This window comes from Erithacus rubecula (assembly GCF_903797595.1).
Source record: "Erithacus rubecula genome assembly, chromosome: 20".
NCBI lineage: Eukaryota > Metazoa > Chordata > Aves > Passeriformes > Muscicapidae > Erithacus > Erithacus rubecula.
In genome coordinates, this window is record NC_136672.1 from 8,924,884 (window position 1) to 8,949,331 (window position 24,448).

The following is a 24,448-nucleotide window of genomic DNA, read 5'->3' on the forward strand; positions in this document are numbered from 1 at the left end:
TTATTTCTGAGGCAGAGCTGCCCCTTGCTGAAGCTGCTGTCTCTGGGACCAGGTCCAGTAATTTTACATGAATCCTCTCAGGATTTCTACTTCACCTCATTGCAGGACATGGATAAACCCTGACTGTTCCTCCTGCAACCAAAGTATTTACAGCAGGATTAAGAATCAACCTCAGAGATTGTAAAATCAATATGCAAACACACTGCATGTAATATCTGATATTTTTAAGTGATTTTGTTTCTGTGCTGTTTCTGATCTGAGAAAAACCAGGTAATTTTTTTATACCTGTATCACCAAAATATAAATAACCACCCAATTCCAGGCTCTTCATAAAGCACAGAAACATGGACAGAATTACTTTAGAAACTATTCTTTCTAGGGAGGATAAAAAATAAACATGATCTTGAATAGCAAATGACCTAGTGCAGCAAAATGAAATCACACTGGTCAGATCACAACTGTAAAGAAAGGAAAATGGAATGGAGGCTCAAATACTTCTCAAATGTGTAACAAAAATCATAGTTCATGCTGCAGACATGGGAGCTGATCCAAACACGTTCAGAAGAAATTGGTGCACCTTTTCTTTTTCTTTCTTGAAAGTTGAACATGTGCCGTTTTTCCTCACTTTCGTGGGTTAACCCATCTTTTATAATAACAATGGAGAATTCTGCCTGATGGTGAACATAGAAAATTGCCATTTCAGGTTGAAAGCAACAGGCAGGTTTGTTTATGCACAACAGGTACATTCATTATGTTTTTGGATAAACAGCTTGGCTAAGGTTGTAAACAGTGCAGATTGGAATATTTCCAGCTCCTGGCTGTGTGTGCAGCTGGGAGAGCAGGAGGGGAGAGGAGCTGGACCAGCACATCCCTCCCACCCCAGGCCATACCTGTCCTGCTCCTGGGCTCAGTGGCCAGCAAATATTTTGTTGTAATTCTGGCTGTGGTTGTCAGAAGAGGCAAAGTCTGATTATTAACAAAAAAAAACTCCTTTGTGTGGCACATGAGACCATTCTTGTGGCTATCAACTTCTCCAGCTGGCACCACAGGAGGCAAGACACTGCAGAAAGCATCACTTTTCTCTGGATTTTCTTTTTGTACATACCCAGCAATATCTCTGATCCTTAAAAAACATCAACAATGTTCCTCACACTACAGGGATCAGAATTTCACATAAAAACCTTCTGCAAAGACTTTAAAGCTCCAAAGTGTGAACATTGAAAGCATTTTCTTAAAACACCCCAAGTAACAGTGTGAAACATTCAAAGTATTAAAATACCATTGTTTCTGAGGATTTCATTTGTCAAATAATGCAGATATCAGTGATAGTGGCTGGCAGACTTTGCAGCAATTGTTAAAAGACATTGAAATTATTACATATACTTGACATAACATTTTTTTAAAATACCAACTTCTAAGTGTCATAGCAGAGAAGCTGAACTGTCAGGAAAATGAAAATTATGCCACCTCTAAATTAAACCATTTGGTCCAATCTTCAAGAAAACCAAAACCACACAGAGCTCTCACAGGGACAGAAATAGGAGCACTCAAACATATGTATAATTTAACAGACTATTTTTTTTTTTTTTTCAGTAAAGGGAAAAATAAATGCAATATTTAGTTGCACACATCTGTGTTTAATCCTCACCTCAAACTTCTGTCTGAGCTCTGCATTTCCATCTTCACCAGCATCTGGAATTGGAACATTGTAATATTCACCCTCTTCTTGATTCAGCAGCTTGTACCTGTGGTAGATTTCAGAGAAAACTGGTGACTTTACCAGTTTTTTTCCTGATAGATTTAAAATCTGATTTCATTGGGTGTGGTTTGTATCAATGTCATGAGTATGCAAAGAACTGATCTCAAAGACCTGAAGCAAACTCAGAAATAGAATATATTTTACCTGAAATCAGATCTTTAATCCCAAACTATCTGTCAAGGCAGTTTAAAGGACAAGGAGATTATTCCCACTCATCTTGGGATTTAATGGGAGACACCAACCCTGAGGAGGAACCTTTGTCTCAGTGCTTCCACAGCCCTAAACAAGTGTCTTTGAAGAAATGTCCTTTTTGAGATGGGATGAGCTCTTCCCCTCTCCTGGCAGATAATGAGATGGCATTTTACCAGATCAGTTTCCATGTGCTTTGAATTTGCAGAGCTATATATAACATGATACACTTAGTATTGAACACATCATATTGGAGATAAAAATAAAATTTGTATCACAAGACTATGTACACAGAATTGAGTTTGCAGCAGCTCCTGGCTCCTGCAGAAGTTTCAGGAACACCATAAAAGAAAAACAATTGTTTTATTATTCCCCTTTGATATATATAGTATGTGTTCCCTAGGTTTAGTTGCACTTTCAGTGAATTTATAGCCTGAAACACAGCGAAAAATTTAAAAAAAAAAAGGGTAGATCACATTGAAAAAAATGTCAGGTTTTAAACTTTTGGTGATGCATTCTCTCCTCTTTTCAGAAACTCTTACCATCCACTGGCTGGCATTTTCATAAGCTCTGACACCCCAAAGGAGAGAGATCCCATGAAGTCATTCCTGGTGGTTCGATCCCAGTCCCAGACCTCCACGGATAACCGACGATCTTTGTCTGTAGGTTTCAATTTGCTGCAAAAGGACAGAAATGGAGGAGTTGTCAGCACTGAAATAAACAACTGAGGGCACCCAAAAACCCCCCTGTTAATCAGGGTGTAAAACTCACAATGTGAATGACTCATTCCAGTCTGGATTCAGGGTAGAACGGATGGTTTTTGTTTTTTGTTTGCTTTCATTCTTAGGATCTGGGATGAGCTTCAGTTTGACATAAGGGTCTGAAAGTCCATTTGGATCCATGGGAATGAGGTTTTTTGCTTCTCTCACTGTCAATATAAAACACAAGATTACACATCACTCTTAAGAAAGAAATTACATGTCAGACCAGAGCTACTGAAGCACGTTGACAAATAAATAAGATGTGAAACCCACCTGTCAGACTTGGCATGGGAGAAACTACTTGTTGTAAAGAAAGGTTGTACTGAGTGATATTTATAAGAATAGCAGGGAGCAATGACAGGAGAGAAGAGTGATTCACAAGCAACACACAGCTTCCAGGCAGCTCTCCCTGCAGTGCAATGATTAAATACCCAAATCCATCACTGTAATTTTTCTAAGCAGGTACCAATTCTTTGTGCTTTTGTTCCCTCATCACTCTTAGGTTATACAACCACAGATTAGGAGCCAAATACTGTGAGAGCCACAGCCAGATCACAGGGGATTGCAGAGGAGCAGGTGTTTGACACAAGCCCTCTTTGGAAGGTTTCTACCACCACCCTTCCCACGGATTCACGGCTCATTAGCTGTCAGATGGAATCCTTGTGAGCATTGTCATGACAGCAACCAAAGGAAAAGTGCAGGGAAGACAAGTGGAGCTTCACAAAAATCCTAATACAGCTTTCTACTTTTACAATGCCAAAGGAAGAAATAAAGTGAGTTAATTTATCTCAAGTTGTTCCTGATCCCCAAGGAGGAACAATTTGGAACAGGCAGCTGGGGAGTGCAGGTGTCCCAAAGGGTGAGCACAGCCAGCACTGCCTTCCCTCTTGCTGACAATTGAGCAGCACTCACACATCCTGGAAGATGAATTTTGAAGCATAAAAGGTGAATTTTATTATTTTTTTTCCCCCTCAGGCTGTGAAATCCACCCAAACCAGCCAGTGCTGTGATGAACTGGGGTCAGGCTGTGATGAGAAGTCTGGAACTCACAGCTGGACATCTCAAAATTTGGGGACAGCAACCCCTGGGCTGGTTTGGAACAGAAAACAGCTTCCACCTAGGAATTCCCTTGTGACAGTACAGCTCAAGGCCAGAATTGTTTCTGGAAGGAAGACTGCAAGAAGCTTTGGGTGTGCCATGGTTCCCAAGGTAGGAATTCCAGCCTTTGACAGCCACTGGAGAGATTATCCAGCACTGACACTGCTTTCATTCAAGGGGGCTTTCTAAAATGTACCTGCCTAACTGAAGAAACCTGAAGGGAAATTCAAGAAAGATTAACCTTTAAGCAACTTAATATTTCTTGATGAAAAGGGCTTACTACAGAAACTTGGACTTTAGAGCAACTTAAAAGTCAGTTAGAGCTAATGCAAAAAAAAAAGAGAAAGGTTTCAGGATCTTCAGCAACAAATATTTACTGTTTGCTCAAGACATTGTCCTCCTTTTCCCCCAGATTTAAACAACATTTTCGTACCACAACCCCAAAATTCCAGACCTTCCCAGGATTTCAGTCTGTTGTTCCCCAGCATGGAGGTTGTGTTGGTTTCAGGTGCTGGGGGAAGGTGGATTCCCCTCAGGGTAAGCACCATGAGGCTGGGGAGTGGGCGGGACTCTCCTGGCTCTGGGAGCTTCCCCTGTGAGCTTCTGGCACCAATCAGAGAGCGGGTTTGGTGATGGACAGCTCGGGAAACCAATGAAAAGTTATTTTGCTTTCACAAATCACAGTGGATGAAGTTCTGGGGGGTCTTTTGGCTTCCGGCCTCAGGAGGAGTGGGGGCTCCGGCTGTGGGAATGAGAGGAAAATTCATTGTTCTGTAGGTCTGGGAGGATGCAGACTGTGAAGGTGAATACACCCTCCAAGTCTAAAGCAGAAAAAGGAACTTTTCTCTAAGTGAACTGAAATGATTATTTGAGTGGATAACTGACTGAAGTGTTCTCTGTATGTGGTTGGTAAGAAATGTGGAGTGAAGAGAAGATGGAATAATCTAGGAATCTTATTCTGAATAATTTTTTCTTTGTGTTATTAATAAATTCCTTCTTGCACTTTTTTTTTTTTTTTTTAATTTTGAGCCTGCGTTGTCTTTACTCCTAAATCCCATCTCTAAAGGAAATTAAATATTTAAAATTGGCAAACCCTCTAGTCACACCGTGACAGAGGTTAAAAGGCATCCAAACAATAGAGATGTTATTTTATATATAGAGTAGGAGGAGTACAGGAGTGTGAGCTGCTGATTTGGAAGACTCTATTTGTCAAGATAATTCTCATGCAGAACAGATTCTCTGATGTAAATTAATTAATGAAATTAGATCACGGCTGGAAACGAATCTCATTAACTTGACCCAACAGTTGAGACTGATTAAGTTTCTTAAATTTCTGGTTTTAGAAGGAGAGACAGAAAATGCTTATGGGCTAAAATTTTAGAATAAAGTGTAATTCTATCCACTCTGTATTACTCAAAGAATGATATCAGGACCAAAACCTGATAAAAGAACAGAACCATGCATTTTTCTTGCAGACCATTTCATCTGTACTTCTCCATGATCCATGGGTAAAGCTTGACAGGGTTTTGCAGCTGAGGAAACAATTCCTCTCAGGCCAGAGAAATTGTCCCCACTCTAATTTACTCTAGGTTTGCCCTCTGGGGATCTTCACACCTGTGGTCAGCTGGAAAAACATTTCTTTTCAACCATGAAAAAACCCCCAAATACCCAATTTTTAAAATTTAGTGCACTAAAAAGATTCTTCAAGTACTTCCAAGGAATAACATTGAGATTAAATAACTTATTTTAGCTAAGTATTTACAATCCCAAAGGGATTAAGAACCATGAAGCAAGTGAAGGATGAAGTGACAGCTTTCAGTGCAAGCTGCTTTCTCTCATCCTATATTTGAGTTTATTTTTGCTTTCTTGGTGGGTTTTTTTTCCAGCCTTCTTCTGCATGATTTTTGTGACTGCACTGCCAGGTTTGGCACAGGAGCTATTACTTCAAAATCCACTTTTTGATTTTTATTTCTACGTTGCACTTTTCCATAAGTGAGGAGCAGAGCTCTCCACGTGTTCAACAGCTTCCTAAAAATACACACTAGTAAGTTTTCCATTAAAAATCTCTGAACAAAATTGCTTAATTTTAGCATCTTCAGGCTGAGCTTTTATGTTTAAATTTCACCTGCAGAGGCCCAGTGTGAAACAGGCAGAATTTTGAGTGATTGCCTGGGTGGATGTGGAGGCTCTGCCAGAGAGAGATCCCTGGACAAAGCCACCCCTTCCCAGCCCTGATAAATGCTGCAAATCAGCTCTGGCAGCAGGAGGATGTGGCAGCATGTGTAAAATTGCTGCTTTCTCCTGCAGCAAACACAGAAATAGAAAAAAAAACAAAAAAAGGAAAGCAACCTTTAAATGCAAGGAAGAGAAGCTCAAAGATTAATTGGGAAGGAAAAAATGCAACATGTACTAAATGCAGGCTGCTAACGAAGTCATTATCTCACTCCCTGTTTTAAGATATCTGGTCCATTTGTACTTTTGTCTGCATAATTAATACCCTCAGACATCTTTTTCCAACTGACTTAGCACTTCTTTTCCTGAGGAAACAGTGTGATGATACTTGTGCTAAATAGTGCTTATCAAGAATTAGCATCCAAGTGGTTCATCTCTTTAATGTGCCCTATTTTTAATGGGACAGATCAGGTTTCTCTGGGAGAATTGACATGAATAAGAGATTCCCCTCCCCACTAAAGGCAGCATCTCTTGTGTGTGGTTGAGAAAGCCAAAATGAAAAATAACTCCATGAAAATAAATCAATTTACAGTGGCTGAATTCTGCTATAATTGTAACCATAGCAAGCAATCTCATCCTGCTTGATAATTATTGGTTAATTAAACTCAACACTGGGATAGAGATGCTACTCTAAATTAGAGAAGGTTGAAGGGAGGTGCAGCTCAACCTCATTTTGGGTAGAAATATGAAATACCACTTGTTAGTTTTCTGTCATAAATATTAAGGATGATAATAATCTTTGTACTGAGCAAAGCAGCTGCCACCAGTTAAATCCATTAACATTTTGTCCAGATTAGACTCTTAATGGGGACTGAGAAAGCCCGCAGATAAAAAGACAACAAAGTATGGATTGATGTCTCCAACAAACCCAGTCTTGTTCAGGCTTTCGTCTAAAACCCAGAAATAATTGTCAAGTTGCATTATGGACAAAATGTGCCAATTTCCTCCTCCTTGTTAGAGCAGATCATAAATGTGTATTCAGTGAAAATGCAGATTATTTGATGACTGTCCTCTGGCCCTTTTATAAAGTGCTGCTTATAAACCTGAAGGAGCCATGCCTAAAACTGGGACACCCACTTCTCCAGGAATAGTGTAAGGACATGAGCAAATACAGAGCTGGTGCTTAGGTATTCACACTTTAAATAAAAATCTAAAAAAAACAGAGTGGGCTGGAAGAGAACAACTGACATTTCTTGTAAAGAGAAAAACTTCAGGCAGGATTTTAAGGAACTCAGAGAGAGAATGACAAAGCTGAAACTTTTTCCATGAGATTGTGCAGGTCAAGAGTTGCAAGACATATGCAGTTGTGGATTTACAGCTTCTTGTGGAACAGCAGATAAATTTAATCATGGGAATGACTAAATAAATGTTTTTGCCTCTAGGACAAAGCTGAGTGATTCGAGCATGAGTCCACTCAGTTCCTTTACAAGTGAGTCACAACTCCCTTTTTCCTGAATTCCCAAATGTGGATAATAAAACAGTTTACTAATTTACTGATTTGACCAGTTTACAGCTGCCTTAGTGAGTGACAGAGGATCTTGCACTCCCAGCCAAGGAACTTTCTCCCCAGTTCCCTCCAGCTGTCCTCAGTCACAATTTAAAAGATTTACCTATTATTGAAAATAGTGTTTCCCATTTTTGGACTTGTACTCTTTGCCTGCACAACTCAAAGCTGCCTCCAAAACTGCTCAACTTTCATTGAAGATTTATTAGGAGATTTTATTAAAACTCACTGAATGCTTTTCTGGAGCTGCTTGTGACTCACAGGTAAAACTGACTCTGAAGCAAATCCTGCTTTCCAGGCAATTCTCACTCCCTATAGTTTTCATCACTAAAAGGGTTTTCAGAGATGAGACTTTTCTCTATTCCATAACTACTCCCCTGCCCAGTGAAGATTTCATATTCCTCCTGAGCCCAGTGTCTGAGCCCTGAAAAATGAACATCATGAGCACCTGCACTGTACAGGTGATGTACAAGGAACAGCTGATGAATATCCCTGTCTAGAACAAGAAGAAAAATGAACCAACGTTGCATGAGACTTGGTTCCTCTATATTTATTAAGATATTCTCTCCTACTAATAAAAAATGTACCATCATCTCTAACACTGCTTCCTAAGCTCTTGTGTCTGCAGGAGGTTCTCCAAATTCAAGTTAACCTGGAAATCTCACAGATTTAGTTTTACTGGAGATTATTTTAACAAAAAATACCATCTTCAAATATATGCACTACTGGGCAGGACAGCTGCTTAATGAAACAAAAATCTTACCACAACATGGATCAAATAATCTGGAAAAGGTTTCAGGTTGTTACATTTCTTATCTTTTATAAAAATATAGGATCTAGTTAATATTTGTGGATCCATGCAGATGGCCATTACTGAAAAATTAATGTTTTTTTAATACACCTTGAATTGCTTGTTTCTTCATGGTGAAGTAAATTTAATGACTGAAGTGGGAAGGAAGCTTTTAGTTCACCAGGGCTGGCATTGCTAAAGGCACAGCTTTTCCTGTAATTACTGCAGCAACCCTGCAGATTCTGGGAATGTCAGAAAGAAGATATTAGTGAAGTAAACCATGAGATTCATGTTTTTTGAGACATTAAAAATGTCTCCCACATGCAAACAATTATTTGGGATAATTTTATAGGCACTTGGTACTAAAAGCTGGTCAAACATCCAGAATATTAATTTATGTTCTCTTTTAAAATCAGATATTATGAAATTAATTCTAACAAAGACAGACAATACCACTGACCTGGAAAATCAAAAGAAAATTATCAGAGTGTGCATGGTTGGTCTTTTAAGGAAGCAATTTTGATGAGAATCTTGAAATGTGCCCAAATTCTGCAGTCTGTGTGCCCATCCTGTCTGGGTGCATGACAGGACATTAACATGCAAGGCCAGGAGATGGCTCAGCACTCCCACACTCATAAATAAGCTGAGAAATGTCCAGTGGGGAGCACAGAGCTCCTGGGGAGATCATTGCTGTGCTCCAACCTCTGCAGGCATCACTGCCAGCTCTCCTCTGCTTTTAAATAACAGCAGCACCACTCAGGAATAAAACCAGGGTTTCTGACCCTTGCATCTTAGGGAAATACAGTTAAAAACCCCCTTGAAAATTCTGGGCTGTGCCTATATGGATTTTAATCAGATTTATGCAACAGGGGGTGCATTAGCTGCCAGAGTCACCCCCATCCTGTCTTTCAATGAGTGTCAGGAGGGCAGATCCTCCTTGTCAGCTGCTGTCACATCCAACTTCCAGTGCCTGAGAGGTCACAGTTTAAACTCTCAATATCGTGGCTGATATATATATTTTATATATCAGTACACCAGATGGGGTTATTTTTTCCCCAAAGGTTATTGTTCATTCACTATAAAAATAATTCAAAAAATAAAGTTAAAAAAGATCAGAACTGTGATTCAACCACCTACGAGCTCACTCAGAAGAGCCCTAAATTATATGATGGGTCAGGGAGTAAATGTAAGAGTGAAAAAACTTTTAGCACACATCAGGAGAAAGAAAATTCAGTGTAAAAAGCAGAGATTAAGAATAGCAAAAAGCACTTTACTATGCTTAAGAGCAAACCCCCCACGTCAATCCAACCTGTGAAAGGGTCACGAACTGAGAGATTTCAGAAATATGCGTTTCAAGAGTGTTTCTATAAAAAGAAAACTACCACATTTCTGCACTGCAAGTGCCATAAATTATTAATATTCAATGCAACTCTCAAGCAAGTTACTCAACCATTGAAAATAAACCACTGTTGTTTAAGAATTACAGCAGAAATGAGCATTGAATGGGGCAGATTGGGTAGCCCTGGAGAGCATGGGGAGGTTATGGCAGAGAATATCAATCCAAAATCCCAACTCCTCTCTCAAGAAGTGTTGCAGAGTCTCTACAGTTCCCACAAAAAACCCTTTGTGTCCACACTGATGCACCTGGGTTAAGCTCTGACATCATTAATTGGAATTAAATGTGTTTATACACAGGACTCAATTATTCCCAGCATTAATTCCATTCAGACCCTGCCAAGTTCAGAGATTGTGAATAATCTGAGGGAGTCACTGGGCAGCTCCTTCCTAGAATTCACTGGGAATGAAAAACCAGCCCTATTTTCAACATTTTATCAGGAAAACAGTGTGTGCATACAGTGGGGCTTCTTGGAAACAAAAAGCACCACAAACCCCCCCAGAGAAGCAGGCAGGGAAGCAGAATTGGGATAAATAACCCTTATCCCCCAAAGGGGCACATCCAACACCAGTGGCAGGTCCCTGCTCAGCAGCACAAATGTTGGCCATGCAATCAAGGGCTGGGAAAGAATCAGCAGGGATGAATTAACAACCAAAACAGGATGCAGAGCAGGGACACTGAAGAATTCAGCTGAAGGAGTTCAACACCTACAGAGCAATTTCTCTGAAAAAGATTCAGACAAAGGCTCGAACCAAGCAGTCAATCATTGGTTATTTTTCCTGCTGTTCCTAAACCTCCTGGACATTTAATTCTCCTTTCCCAAAGCTAAAGGCAGTGATGTTGTGCCTGGGAGCTCTGAGAGATAATTATTTTCTAATAAAGGTTTTGTCAATAAATATTTTAGAAGTAATGGCATTCTAGGAAAGTATTTTTGTAGTTTGCAATATGTCCATGAACTGGCAATTGCTAATTTCCATTTCATACACAAAAGACACCTGAAATGTCATTTTGGCTTAGTCCATATGGTATTTTTTATGTAAAAAACAGAAAAGCAACTTGCTTTCAGGACAATTGTCATTGTTATTTAAAGAAAGCTTGGAAGTGCTGACAAGCCTCAACCACAACAACAGCACTGTAATTGTTTTATACATCACAAAGTCATAGTAAACATTCTTGTTGCCCAAAAAGCTACTTAATTGGGGGATGGAAATGTTTTACTTATAAACACAATAGAAATGCCATTTGCAAGTACACTCACACCAAAAAAAAAGCCTATGGAGAAAACCTACAAAATATCTGCTACAATTTTACCATGTTCCCCTCTCAGACAAGACCTTTTCAAATAAAACTGTGAACTAAAAGAATCCCTGTTTGTATAATCACTTTACAGTGCCTTGGTTCCACAAGGACTTGTGATAAATGCTTTTGTCCCTAAAAGGATTAAAAAAACCAACTGAATCATCAGGAAATAAGCACATGTTATTTGTCAAATTATGTGTCTTATTGCAGAAAGTTTAAGCCATATTTAAGAGCCTTGCTGCAGAGAGGCCCAGAATAAAGCAAATATTAAATTTTGTCACTCGGATGATTTTTAAATTAATTCCCTCTCATGGTACAATTACTTTTAGAAGCCACATCACCATCTCTGAAACGCCTCATTACTAAGTGAAACCACCTTCTGTTAATGACAGTACCTTGGACAAATTTCCCCCTCCCACGTTGACAGGAAGCTCTTTGAAAAGTTAAGCCACAATTAAGCATCACTTGGGATCTATTCTGATCCTTTCTAACTCAATTTTATCAAACTTTTTCCTTTTCAAAGCATTTGACAGGAGAATATGGAGGTATTTGGATTTAGAGAGAACAAAGCCACGGAGGAATAATGTCAGCAGTAGTTTGCTGGGTCTGGGAGCTGCAAATTCAGTGATGGTCTGATTTTCTCTATGAAAAGGAGATGTTCTGAGAAACTTCCAATTTTGTCTTGCTCTGACTTTGCCCCTGAATTCAATTCCACTTTGCAAAACCAAGCAGGCAGCAATGAAAGCACTGCACCCTGTTCTGGTTTCATGGAGCATTTTCTGGAATTTCAGCTTGGGAGGGGTCTGTGTGCATGTCTGGGTGTGCACAACCACAGATTATTCACAAATCCCACAGAAACACTCCCAAGGAAAGGAACTGCCACCCTCTCCTTCCTTCTTTTCTCTGCCTCCTCCCCATCTTGGTAACCTTAAGTTATAGAATGTGAGAACCATCTTTTTTTTTTTTTTTTAATTTTAAAACTCACTGGGAGCAGTACTTGGGACTGAATCCCAGTTGCCTTTGTTTATTCAATACTCTGAAATGCAGGAAACAACTCCTCAGCTGATGAAGGTTTAGTGTATCTCTCATGCTCTGAAGATGATGGGTAACTTCCTGAACAGCAGCTCATCCTGCTGGGCTGTTTTTGACAAGGAAAACTGAAAATACAGTGACTTTCTAACCAGTATTTCCAAGTTTTTAAAGCTGTTACTGCAGATTTCCTTTTTTTAACTTAATTTTATGAACTTCATAGAGTTTCTTGATCCAAAGCCACGTTGTATGAAATCCTCCCACTTCTGGAAGGAAATTCTCCTTCAGCAACTTTAATGCACAAAGATCTGACCCAGGTACACAAACTCAAAGTGCGTATCACATTCCCAAAACCTGAAACACTCCAAAATGAGCTGATTACCTGTAACTTCCAGTTTGTCACCAGTGACTTCAGCCTTCAGATAGATCCTTCCTCTCTTCTCTGTGTGGTCCATGCCACAGAGGCTTGGGACGTTTATCACACATTGCTTGTGAACATTCATATCACAGGCTGTGGACATAAAAATGGTTCAGACACCCATGAGAAGCTAAAAATTTAGTGAAAATTAATTAAAAGTTAAAATTAAGATTAAAAGCTTAATTATTGGCAAGACTTTCAGATTACAGCTGTCTGGTTTCCAACCAAACACCACGGCTGGTTTCTGTCTTGCAGTACTTTCTGTAGAGAGTTAATGCAACAGAAAATAAAATAATCTACTTAAGAAAGCTAAACATATCATTAATGAAGTGCAAGGGGAAAAAAAAGTGAAAATGGAATAAAGACTTGCTGGGAATATGACTAAGAAAACAGAGCATTCACGTCAGCAATGAAGGGAGGCAGGTTTAATTGATTGTTAGGTTTTGCTAGTGGGAGTCTTCCAAGACAAATTAAACACAAGGAAAATACTAGACCTGGACTACAAACTGAACTGCAGTTCCAGTCTTTGAGAGAGCATTCACCCAGACAGCCCAAAAAAAAGAGGCTTTCTCAAAATTGCCATGACAAAGGCTCTTCAGCCACATCAAGCTGAATGCACCGTGTGCTCAGCAGAAGAGGTGATTTTCATTTGTAAATCATTACAGCACTGAAATATCCACTTGAAATACAGCAGGCCTATAAATAGCTGCCATTTGAAATGGTATTTTCCAGAGAAACAAAGCAAGAAGCTGTGATCCAGGGCTCCCACTTCCTTTCCAGAACACCCCTGTGGCAGCAGAAGGAAAGCTTCACTCACTGTCACATTTCATCCCCTGGTGCAGGAGCCCGTAGAGCAGCGACCCACAATGGTCACAGAAGGTGGGGCTCCCATAGGTGTGGATCTTGAACTTGTGCTTGCTTCTGGGGTCCTGCAGAGCAAAACAGACACAGGTTCTAAGTCATCAAAGATAAATTGAAACACTTTTAATTTATTACTTCAAATACCCAAAACCTTTCCAGCTCTGCAGGTTGTGCTGCAGGAAAATACATTTCAGTGTGCAGCTTGCTCACAACCTTGCAGTAGAATCTGCATTGGCACAGGTACATTGCCCTCAGTTCCTAATTCTCCTTTTTATGGTGCTGTAAGAAAAGATGTGTCAGCTCAGGCTTGTTCCCATGATTTATGGGCACTAAAATTCATTTACTGACTGCTCACATACATAAAGTTTAATGGCAGTGTTCAGTCTGTGGCTGAAGATTCACAGAGTAATTACAGAGTGTTATTGTCACTGTTCTGAAATGTGACACAAAATACAGCAGGAGAACTGGGAAGAAACTGTTCATGGGCTGATCTGGAATACAGTCCAATGACTGTAAAATCAGGATTTTACAGATGGGATCATGTTGAAATGCTGCAACTTTATAATCTCTATTGTAAATGAAAGAGAACAACTTGGCACATGGTAAATATTTTACAGATACTGCTGTTCTCATCTGATTTTTGAGCAGAGAAACTTAAGAGGGAGGACATTTTAAAGCCTCCAGCAGCTTGGCAATGTTTCCTAATTTAGGCCCAGTGAAAGGGAATACACCCAAATCCCTTGAACACTTAACACATCCAAAGACATCTGCTGTTCCTGAAGGAGCAAGGGTCCCTTCTGGAAAACCAGGAACATTTATTTCAGAGGAAGAAACCACATCTTCCATATGTTCCCCCATGTCAGGCTCATTCCAGAGCTCCAGATGTGTGATGCTAAAACAGATGTGGTGATGGCATCCTCTGTGTCCTCAAATCCTCTGTGACCCCTCCCTGCTCCAGCTGCCTTTCAGTCAGCACCATCCCTGCACAGCTAGGTCAGACTGGGGAGAGCAATAACTCTGCATTAAATACCACACTGGGGTTTGAAATCCATCCAGGCAGATCATGGAAATCATGAAATGCCAGGTCTAAAACACCCTCAATGAAAACACAGCTGCAAAATGAGACATTAAAATGTTTCCATTCTGTCTATATTTTGTATTATACCTTTATATTGGGTAAGAACTGTTAAACAGTCTGATAAATATGCTGATTTTTAAAATTTACCTGCCAGTCAAAGCTTTCCAAATAATCAAAGGGAAGCCCAGCACGTTACTCAGAATGGAAAACCTGCTGACTCTTCCCTCAAAACAAAAGGATCTCTCTAGTATAAGTGTTTTCTGAAGAAATTTGGGAGCTTTGATTTGTAATTCTCACAAAAATATGACTATGAGAAGGCAAAACTTTGCCTTCAAATTTTACTATTTTGCCATATTACCCTTTGTGAAGGATTTTTTGTGTCTTGGTAGCATCCTTCATGTGAATTTACTTTGCTATTGACTCTAAGTTTTGCAGTGAATCTATAACCACTACTTTTCACTATATGGAAAGAAATCAGGATAAACATATAAAGATTTTAAATCACAAATTCAAATCAAAACGATGTCATTAATTCTGCTCGTTGTGCAGCCCGAGACCCGAAATGCAAACTGCTACCAACTGTATTTATTTTGTAAACACAGTGAACCTAAATGGGGTGACAGCCAGGGCTCCAGAGAACATCTGTTCCCTTATTTATTAAAGGCACAGCAACGGGGCTGGTGGCTCAGGGTCATGGGAATGTGGCTGTGCAGAAGGGTTCTCTGGTGGCTCTGTGTGCCTTCCAAACAATTTAAACCACAGTTGGGAGGCTAATTCTTCCCTAAATTGTTTTGTTTAGATGACAGAAGGGGACTTGTTGCCTTATAAATATCTACACTTAAGCATGACTCTGGTAAGACATCTGTGGCTGAGAGGGACAAAAGCCACAGCTCCTGAAAATGACACTGAATAAACTGAGTTTTAAAGTTGTGTTTGACATCTGGCACGAGTGGTATTTATGAATATAAAGTGATGGTATAGAGGGGAAAGAAATTATTACAGTCAATGTCAACTAAATACACTGAACCTGTGTATTAGACTGAAATTATGAAACACTGGCAAATAATTTCATTCCAAACCATGGGAAATTATTACAGTCAATGTCAGCTAAATGCACTGAACCTGCCTATTATACTGAAATTACAGAACACTGCCAAATAACTTCATTCCTAACAATGGAATGTGCATGTAATTCAGTTAAGCAGGGGTGTGTGTGACCTAAAAATGTTGTGACATGTAAGGACAACTGTTCTGCACCCACTGAAAACCAGCACAAGTGAGGGCTCATGTCTGACTACAAAGCTTTGTGTGGCTACAAAATCCCAGGAAAGGCACTCTGAGAAAACAACAAAAACCAGCCATATGAATAAATAAATCAATCAAGTTGGATCAAACTTTGGCCCTGCAGGACTCAATGTATAGAATATGAATCAGTGTTTGCTTTCTACACTCAATCCTTGTCTATCCTTGTGTGAAAATTCCTACTGTGGGGCCTTTTAAATCCACAGTTTGATTTGAATTTGATTTTGTAACGAGAAGCAAATATGTTCTGACTGTTATTAGCTATTATTCTGTATCCACACACAAAGTCATTCATAGCAAGAAGAGGACAATGGAAAATAGTATCAAAATTACTCCTGAAATTGAAACTTTGTAGGAAATATCTCTTTTAAGATCCCTTTAATAGAATGTTAAAAACATTTAAAGCCTGCCTCATAAGAGAGTACACTCTTCATCAGTGTTTTATTCTATTTTCTGCTTCAATCCCATGCTTTTTTGGTAAATTGAAGTATAGTTATTGTTATTTAGGAAACAAGCCCAAGACCATCTAGAGAAAGTCAAGAGATCACTATCCACCCATCACAGATGACAAAATTTTTCATATTATTCCCATATTTACCAGGATTCCTCATGTACTTAGAGCCACCCTTGAATCTATACCTTGCACTTTAATTATAAGCAACCATATTAATAATAATTGCTACATTGCCAGCTCTAATTACTTATATTAACAGCAATTATTTTATCAGTTCATACCAGTATACAGGTTCATACTTCCCAGTGTTAAACATGCATTAATGAACTTATGTTCATCATAGAGGAAATCACATTGTCTTTAGCATTTTTCTGGCTAAAGGCAAACTATGGAGCTGAAGGAAAGCTCCTGTAAATTTTCTTCAAATATCCCCTTTTCATCAATTTAAACTTCCAATAATTCCCAAAGCAGAGCTGGCAGCCCCATTTTGTAGTAAACACAGGGAGCCAAGCCAGGATCTGACAGATGAACTGCCAAATAATGGCTGCTATTTGCAAGAGAATTGAACTTTGCATTAAACTTGGCATAGATTAATTGTGAAACTCTAAAGGGAAAACCTACTTCTGTTTCCAAAATCCATCAAAGTTATGAGGGGGGAAGGTGGCAACAGGAAAGCAATGGGGAAGCACTTGTTCAGCAGAGATGGATGATGTGCTCTATTAAAATTCGTGTTATTTTTGTGCTAAAAAGTGAATTCTCTGCAATGTTAAGAGAGTCCTCCATTTTTGTAAGTACAGCTTAATGCAATCCAGTGTAATTAAATGGGATAAAAACTTCTGGGCAATTGATATCACAGACATTTAGACATTTTTCTTTGAAAAACTTTTGAATTGGCAAAAATTTAGCTCTGCATTTGCATGCTTTCTAATAGATTGGAGTTTCAGAGCATGCAATGACATACATGGAAAGATGAACCAGGCATCTACACTCCACACAGCTCTGCAAAAATCAGAATATTACTCATCAGTCTCAAAGCTGAGATGTGATTACAGAGAGGAGCAGCCACAGAGGGAGGGATCCACCAGGAGAGGGTCGAACACACTGGCACCTGGAGGAACTACTGAAAAAAACCCCAAAATTCTTGCAGAAATGACCTGCCCAGACAGCTGTGGATGTGCTCAGAGGGGCTCAGCCAGGAATCCTGCTGCATCCAGCAGAGGGAACCAGAAGAACACGAGGCATCTCCCCAAACCCCACACGTTTTCCCATCCACTGGCACTGAGCTGCATCCTGCCCCCTGCCACCATCCCTGCCTCCTTCCTTTGTTAGCACAAATGAACCCATTTCCTTTATTGAACAGCAATGGAAAGCACCCCCCTGTGAGGAATCATTCCATGATTTCTGGGGCTCTTAGGCGGGGGTGTGCAATAATTGAAAGTGCATGGTTAACCAGCAGCACATGTCAAACTGTGCCTTAACACAGCACACAACAGCTTCTGAGCATTATAGCTCAGAATTCTTGCTAAAAGCTCCCTTTTGATCAGAATTTTATTCCCCCTGATAGCAACACTGAACCTGCTATAATTTTGCAGGCATTAAATCACCACATTGCCTTTAATTTTAAAGCCTGCAAGCCTCACTTTGTGCAATGTGTGCACCAGTGGAGGTTTTATATCAGATTATCACTTGTGAGGTTTTTCATGGGGTACAACTTGACTGTGTCAACAGCAGGGCCAGGGATGCTCTGTGTCCTGGGCTCTGATCCCTGGCTGGGCAGCAGGAGAGGGGGCTCTGCCCTGTGCCCAGGTGAGACCCCACCTGCAGAGCTGCCCCAGCACAGGCAGCACCTGGAGCTGCTGCAGAGATCCAGAGGAGCCCAGGGAGATGCTCCAAGGGCTGGAGCCAGGCTGGGGAGCTGGAGAAAAGGATATGGAGAGAGCTCAGAGCCCCTTCCAGGGAATAAAGGGATCCAGGAGAGCTGGAGAGGGAATTTGGGACAGGGGATGGAGGGACAGGACACAGGGAATGGCTCCCACTGCCAGAGGGCAGGGATGGATGGGATTTTGGGAAGGAATTCCTGTGGCTGGCCCTGGATCCCTGGCAGTGCCCAAGGGCAGGCTGGACACTGGGGCTGGACACTGGGACAGGGGAAGGTGTCCCTGCCATGGCAGGGGTGCAATGGGATGGGCTGTAAGGTCTCTTCTGACCCAAACCATCCTGTGACTCTGTGACCTGTCTGCCAGAGCCTGGGCTGGTGAATAAGGTGGGAAAAGGACCAGTTTCAGTCACTAATGCCAACACATGAATGTGAACAAGGTGTTAGGAGGAGATAAGGACTTTTTTTCCCCTACCTGAACTGCTATTTTTGTGATCATTAAGAAGCAGAAAATGCAAAAGTGCAAGTGTAAAAACATTTTTGGAGAAATAGAATTATATTTTCCATTACAAAAAAAAATCTTAAAGGAGTTCTGCAGATGAGCTGTGAGGTCCTCAGGTTGTATCAGGGCCTACTACAACAAAGAACAATTTTGTGTAAAGAAATGCAAATGTACCCAATTTTCCATTTTGTATTTCCATAACAGAACCACAAGATTATTCTTCATCCCCAGCAAAACTTCCATACATATGTAGTTACTATTCTAAAAGGTGTACAGGAAAAAAAGCTTAAAATTTTCAAAACACTTAGACAAAAGAAAAAAGTAATTCCTGAATGCCAGTAGTCCAAACTGTGGTATGCTTGTGTTTCTACTGAAAACAGGGGTGACAATATATTCCAAACATGCAAAATAACTTACAAATTGTTACAAGAGATATGAGTCACTGCTCCTCTTTACCAAGAGAAAAGCCAGAAGGACTGGCAGGTGTTTTCCTCACTTTAATTCACAGCCTTTAACCACTCCCTGCTGGGGCAGCACCACTGAATCCTACATCTTCCTTTGTCCCACTCCAAATATCTCCAGAAATATGGATCTGCTGCAACAGACCCATGAAACCACTGCAATTTGTACTGCACATATTTCCCTTAAAACAGCTTTAACTTCCCCAAGTGAATACCAAGTTAATAAAACATACTTGAGAATATATCTGAGTGTGCTTTTCTCTGTACAGAGCCAAATCCTACATTCAACCCACGCTGTCCTCAGGCAAATTTCCCTCTCAGTTCTGAAGGTCTCCAGCTTTCCTAAACATCTTCCAAGCAGTGACTACCAGATCCAGGATCCCACTCAGACACTTCACCTGTTTGAGACACTTTCTGCTGTTTGCTATTTGTTTTTGCACTGAGAAAACAAAAATATTGATTGGTGATTTGCTCTGAATCTTAATTTAAGGAAACAGCTTCAGCTTTGAAGCTGCATGATCCAAGGAGCCAGATGCTTCTACTGGAAATAACTTCCAGGGCTTAAAATATTGTTTCTGTCATCAGAGCACAGGAGCAAGGAAGAGGAAAAAGTTCATGTTTAAGTGGTCACCAGTTTTGTTCTTCCCTGAATGAGACTGGGAGCAAAGAGCATCTCAGACTCTTGGCAATGATTAAGATCCTACAATTCTTAAATAGAAAATGTAAAAATGCTTAAACCTCATTTAATATTTTCCCTCTCATAGCTGCAGTGCAGGAAAGTTTTACTGCTTTTCAGGAAAGTGCAATAAAAGATCAGACTTCAAAATCAGAATTCTAAAAAATCAAAAATATCCCAGGAGGGCTGAGGCTGGCTGGGATTTCTGAGACTCCTGAGCCCAAACTGGGTTCAAAGTGGGGAAAAATCAGCTGAGTTTGGTTCTTGGGGTTACTCCTCCCCAGATATAAAACACTTTAAAGCTCCAAATCCACCTGCCAAGCACCCAAATAAATATTTTCCAGGCTGACACACCAAGAGCTCCTTCCTGGCGTGGAGGAGGACAGGAATGGCATGAGTGTGCTCTTCTACTTGGGAAGAAATTACACCCAGGCTCTTTCCAGGAATCTACCCCCAGGCAGAATGTGAAGTTTGGAGTGACTCAAAGGAATAACTTGGAGAAAGAATTCATTCATTCCATTCCCTGACACCTGCAGGATGGGAAAGTTGAACATACTGGGAGGTGTTCAGAGCATAAAAAGAGTTTTATTCAACTCTACAGTAACACTGTAAGGTACTGATGGGTCAGGGATATAAAGACTAAGCAAAAATAGCAAAAATACAGGTGATTTAACCTTTGCAAACCCTGCTGTGCCTCTGCCAGACCTGCACGAGCACCTGAAAGCAGCTGCAGCACAGCAGGCTCACAATCCAGCCCATTCCTCCCTGGCTTCAAGGGTTGGGATGACATTCAGAAATGAAGAATGATTCTCAAGTGCTGGAGAAGAAAAGTCTTTCATGATTGTAAATGACTACAAAAATCCTCTTTGCCCATTGTCTTACTGAGACCATTTTTTATCCTTTACTACTCTAGAGAGAATTCAGAAAGTACACAAACAGAAAAAATACTATCTTTAAAGAAAATGGAAATTTTTCAATCAACTGTCTCTTCTCTGTAATGGTACAGAAGAGCACAACATGAACACAGTTCAAAATGATTCAAAGGCAGATTTTGCAGTCCCCTCCTGGAATTCACAGTAAATTATTATTTTTAATTAAAAGAAACAGGTGGTCATTGAATCAACTGATTTTGATTGCTGCCTTTTGTTCGTGTTCCTCTTGTATAGAATAGAACTGATTGAGTTGGCAAAGGGAGAAAGAAGATCTGCATGACTGTACTCCCAGGGATTTGTAATTTCCTAATTACTAGAAAGACACATAAATCCGGAAGGGACTCGGTGTTTACTGGCTATTTTTTCTTCATTCTTTTTTAATGAAGAAACTGCAGTATAATTAGAGAAAGTGCACAAACAAAAGATCCTGTTGGAAAATGATTCATGACTAGGAGAAATGGGGAGAGATTTTTGTTTCAGATACAACTCACCATTGTGTTACTGTGTACAAATAATTTTAATAAAGATTAAATCTGGGGATCTGGATTCAAGTATTAGAAAGCCAGAGACAGTCTGTATATGTCTTGCTTAAATCTTCTATTAGCTTTATAATTTTATAATTTGTTAATTAATTTGTCAAACAGATACAATTTTCAACACAGAGCACCTTTTACACCTTGAATACATATTACAAAATACAGGTTAAACTTATCAGAAGCAAGAAGTAATTTTAATAAATTCCTTCTGTGTAGAACAGTATTGCCATTTCTCCATAGGTACAATATGGTGAATTATCCAATATTCCAAATTACACTGGAGTTTCTACACTTTCCAGTGGATCTGCAATGGGGTTGATTGCAGTGATAAAGGACTTAATTGTGTGACATCAGGTTGCATGAGAATTATTCTACATTAATATACTTCTGTACAATAATTTCTTCTCACTTCTTAAATATTTCAATATGTTCAAGTACAAGATCTTCCCATCAGTTCTTAAATATTTCATTACTGGCCAACTTGCTCATGATAGAGATGATACAATTTTTTCTTTCCTCATTATCCTCAGCTGGAGCTCATACCATCCATCTGTCATTTTCTTAAACAGAAGAAGAAAGGAGATAAAGGCTGAAAAGTATCACCTGAAATGCCCCATTTCCCTGCAAAAGTGAGAGGGCAGAGGCATCAGCTCAAACAATCCAACATGTGCTGGAGCTGGAACACTGTTCCTACAAGGAACTGTGTGAACATTGATCCAAGAATTCAGAGGGAAATGGGACTGGCTCCAGCCCCCCTTTAATAAGCAATCACAGCCCTAAATGAAGTTCACTGTTGGCAAATTAAAGCTTCACAAAGAGTCTTTGTGACCCCAAATTTCCCGACACAGCCAACAGCAGAACTGAAAGAAACTCCAGCTCTTATTTGTAAAGCCAAACCTGCCCTCAGCTACTCCTCTCTGAGGTGGTTTGAATGAAGGTTTTTACAACTATTAAATGATAGATTCGAGCCCAAAATCCTGAGCTGATTTGCCAAAAAAACCCCAGAGCACAGTGTGAGCAGCTCTGGGAGTGTGAATAAGGAGCAGAGCTCACTGAGCTGCTGCCTTTGCCTCAGAGCTGATTCAATGTGCAAGGCCCTGAATAATAACTGGTTCACATTTCCCACTCCTCTGTTTTCCCCTCTAAAATGGTGAAGAACCCACCAATTTATAAAAGCACACCTTCCTTGTTCTCACTAAACCCTTACCCACCTATTTACATCTCTCCTTCTTCCCACCTCCCACAGCAGCAGCTGCACACCCCAGCAGATTTCCAAGGAAAGTCATTTTTATGCGTGGATGCATTGCCACCAAACAGGAGCCTGCAGAATCCATATATACAGCAGCAGGCTGAAGCCAACCCCACCAGCTGCTGTACAGATCTGTTTGTGGGAACTGGCTGCTGCAGGAGGGTATCCCTGAACAGTGGGGAAATCCAAGAAGCTGGTGTGTCCCAGGGAATTACACAGAATCAGGGAACATCCCATGATACACTCCCCAGAGCACTGCATCTCTCCTTTTCCTTTATTTCAAGTTAAGAATTGGCACATACATTGTTATTTTTCTGGACTGTAATCCTGCATTGATGTTTCAGCAGGTATCACATCCCTGTAAATCACACCCAAGCTAATAAATGCATTTTTAAATTCTCCTGCCCTTTACAAAATGACCCATCTGTTTATTTGGGTACAATGGCAAAACAGTGCTGAACTGAGGGGGAGAAAAAAAAAAAAAAAGTAGAAACAGTGAATTTTGAAAAGTCTGAGAATTTTTTTGGTTCAGAATCAGTCAGAATTTCACAACTCAACAGCTCACTCACACAAGAACCTGTGGGGTGGCCTGCTGCTTTCCATTTGACAAACTTTATTAGACTGACATGAATCTGAAACACCCGAGCAAATTGCCTTCAAAGTTACTCACTGAATAATTCATCTTGTGCCTGATATTTTATACATTGGTTAAGCACCAAAATAAAGGCAGGAGGGAGGGTAAAATATGCATAATTTAAACCCCCATGCCTCTGTTCTGCTCTGCATCTCAGTTCTGTGTTTTCAGGAGTATGAGTGTTACCACTTCTAAACCAAGCAGACATTTCACCACAAAGGCAGAATTTTGTCCTCCAGAGACAAAAATTCCACGAGTGATCTCTACCCACAAATCCCATCAATGATTGAAGGATTTGATTCAAATATGTTTATCTCCAAATCTGCAGCTCAGTGTGAAAAATGCTGCTCTCAATAAATCACAGCCATGATCACACCATTGGAGATGTTCAGGGACAGAGTCCTTGGATGGTCTTTTACATTGTATAACCACTCAAACACTATTTATTTCTGCATGGAACAGATGTTTTTCCATATGTCTGAATAACCCTTCTTCAGAAAAGTAACTCAAGCACATTAAATTTTGCAGACCAAGGAATATAGATGACATCAGGCTTGTCAGTATTTATAGAACATTTGGGATCTTTTCTATAGGGAAGTCAGTATTTCTCATTGTAAGAAGTCACTAATCCTCCTCCCCTGTATAAAACACAAATAAACAACTAAGAGTGAATGTGCAAGATGCTCTGACATGCTTTAGCACCCAGATCCTGACCCTACAATGGCAGAGATCCCAGCCAAGCTGTCTGGCCCATAACATTTTTCCATGCCAATATAGCAGTTGCTATTTATTAGCCAATTAAAAATTCAGAAAACAATATTGAAACTGGAAAAAAAAATTAATGGTGCACAGTAAAACCCCTGAAAGAAGGGCAGGGTTTCAGCACAGGCTCCTGATCTGCCAACATTTGGCAGCTCTGTGGTTCAGACTCAAAATTTGATGCCACTCTCAGGGAGAAAAGTGTTTCACTGCGATCACAGTCGAGGGCACACTCAGATTAAAAATAAGAACTGACACAAATCTGTCCCTCGAGTCGAATTTGACCATTTTGAGGTTTTCTAATAAAAAATCTGAACACAATAAGGAGTGTTTAATCACATCAGAGGAGTGCTGGGAGCCCTGGAAGAAGGATTTCCTCAGGGCTGCCATTGCTCCCATGGCTGAATGAACCTGAACTGCTTCACAGCATCAGGAAAAGTCCTCACAGCATTTAGCAATGAATTATAATGAAATCTATAAATATTTGATGTGTCTGGCAATTAACTCTGCCCTCTTCAAAGGGAAGGAAAAAAAAAAAAAGAAGGAAACACAGAAAACCTTCACCAAACCATTTACTAACATGGCAACTTCCTTCCCCAGCTATTTCGAGCGTGCCCATCCCAAAACCAATCCATGGACACAGATTTCAGTAA

At 40.1% G+C, this 24,448-nt stretch overlaps 1 protein-coding gene across 2 annotated transcripts in view; it reads right to left on the minus strand.

Annotated features, from left to right (window-relative positions):
* Nucleotides 1-24,448, minus strand: part of PRKCA (protein kinase C alpha) — a 134,047-nt gene that overhangs the window by 31,989 nt on the left and 77,610 nt on the right. For both annotated transcript variants that reach the window (XM_079323483.1, XM_079323484.1), the window contains exons 4-8: nt 13,293-13,404; nt 12,440-12,568; nt 2,720-2,876; nt 2,491-2,625; nt 1,649-1,745 (exon numbers count right to left, since the gene is read on the minus strand). In XM_079323483.1, the coding sequence (XP_079179609.1) occupies nt 1,649-1,745; nt 2,491-2,625; nt 2,720-2,876; nt 12,440-12,568; nt 13,293-13,404 (630 nt within the window). The remainder of the gene's footprint in view (nt 1-1,648; nt 1,746-2,490; nt 2,626-2,719; nt 2,877-12,439; nt 12,569-13,292; nt 13,405-24,448) is intronic.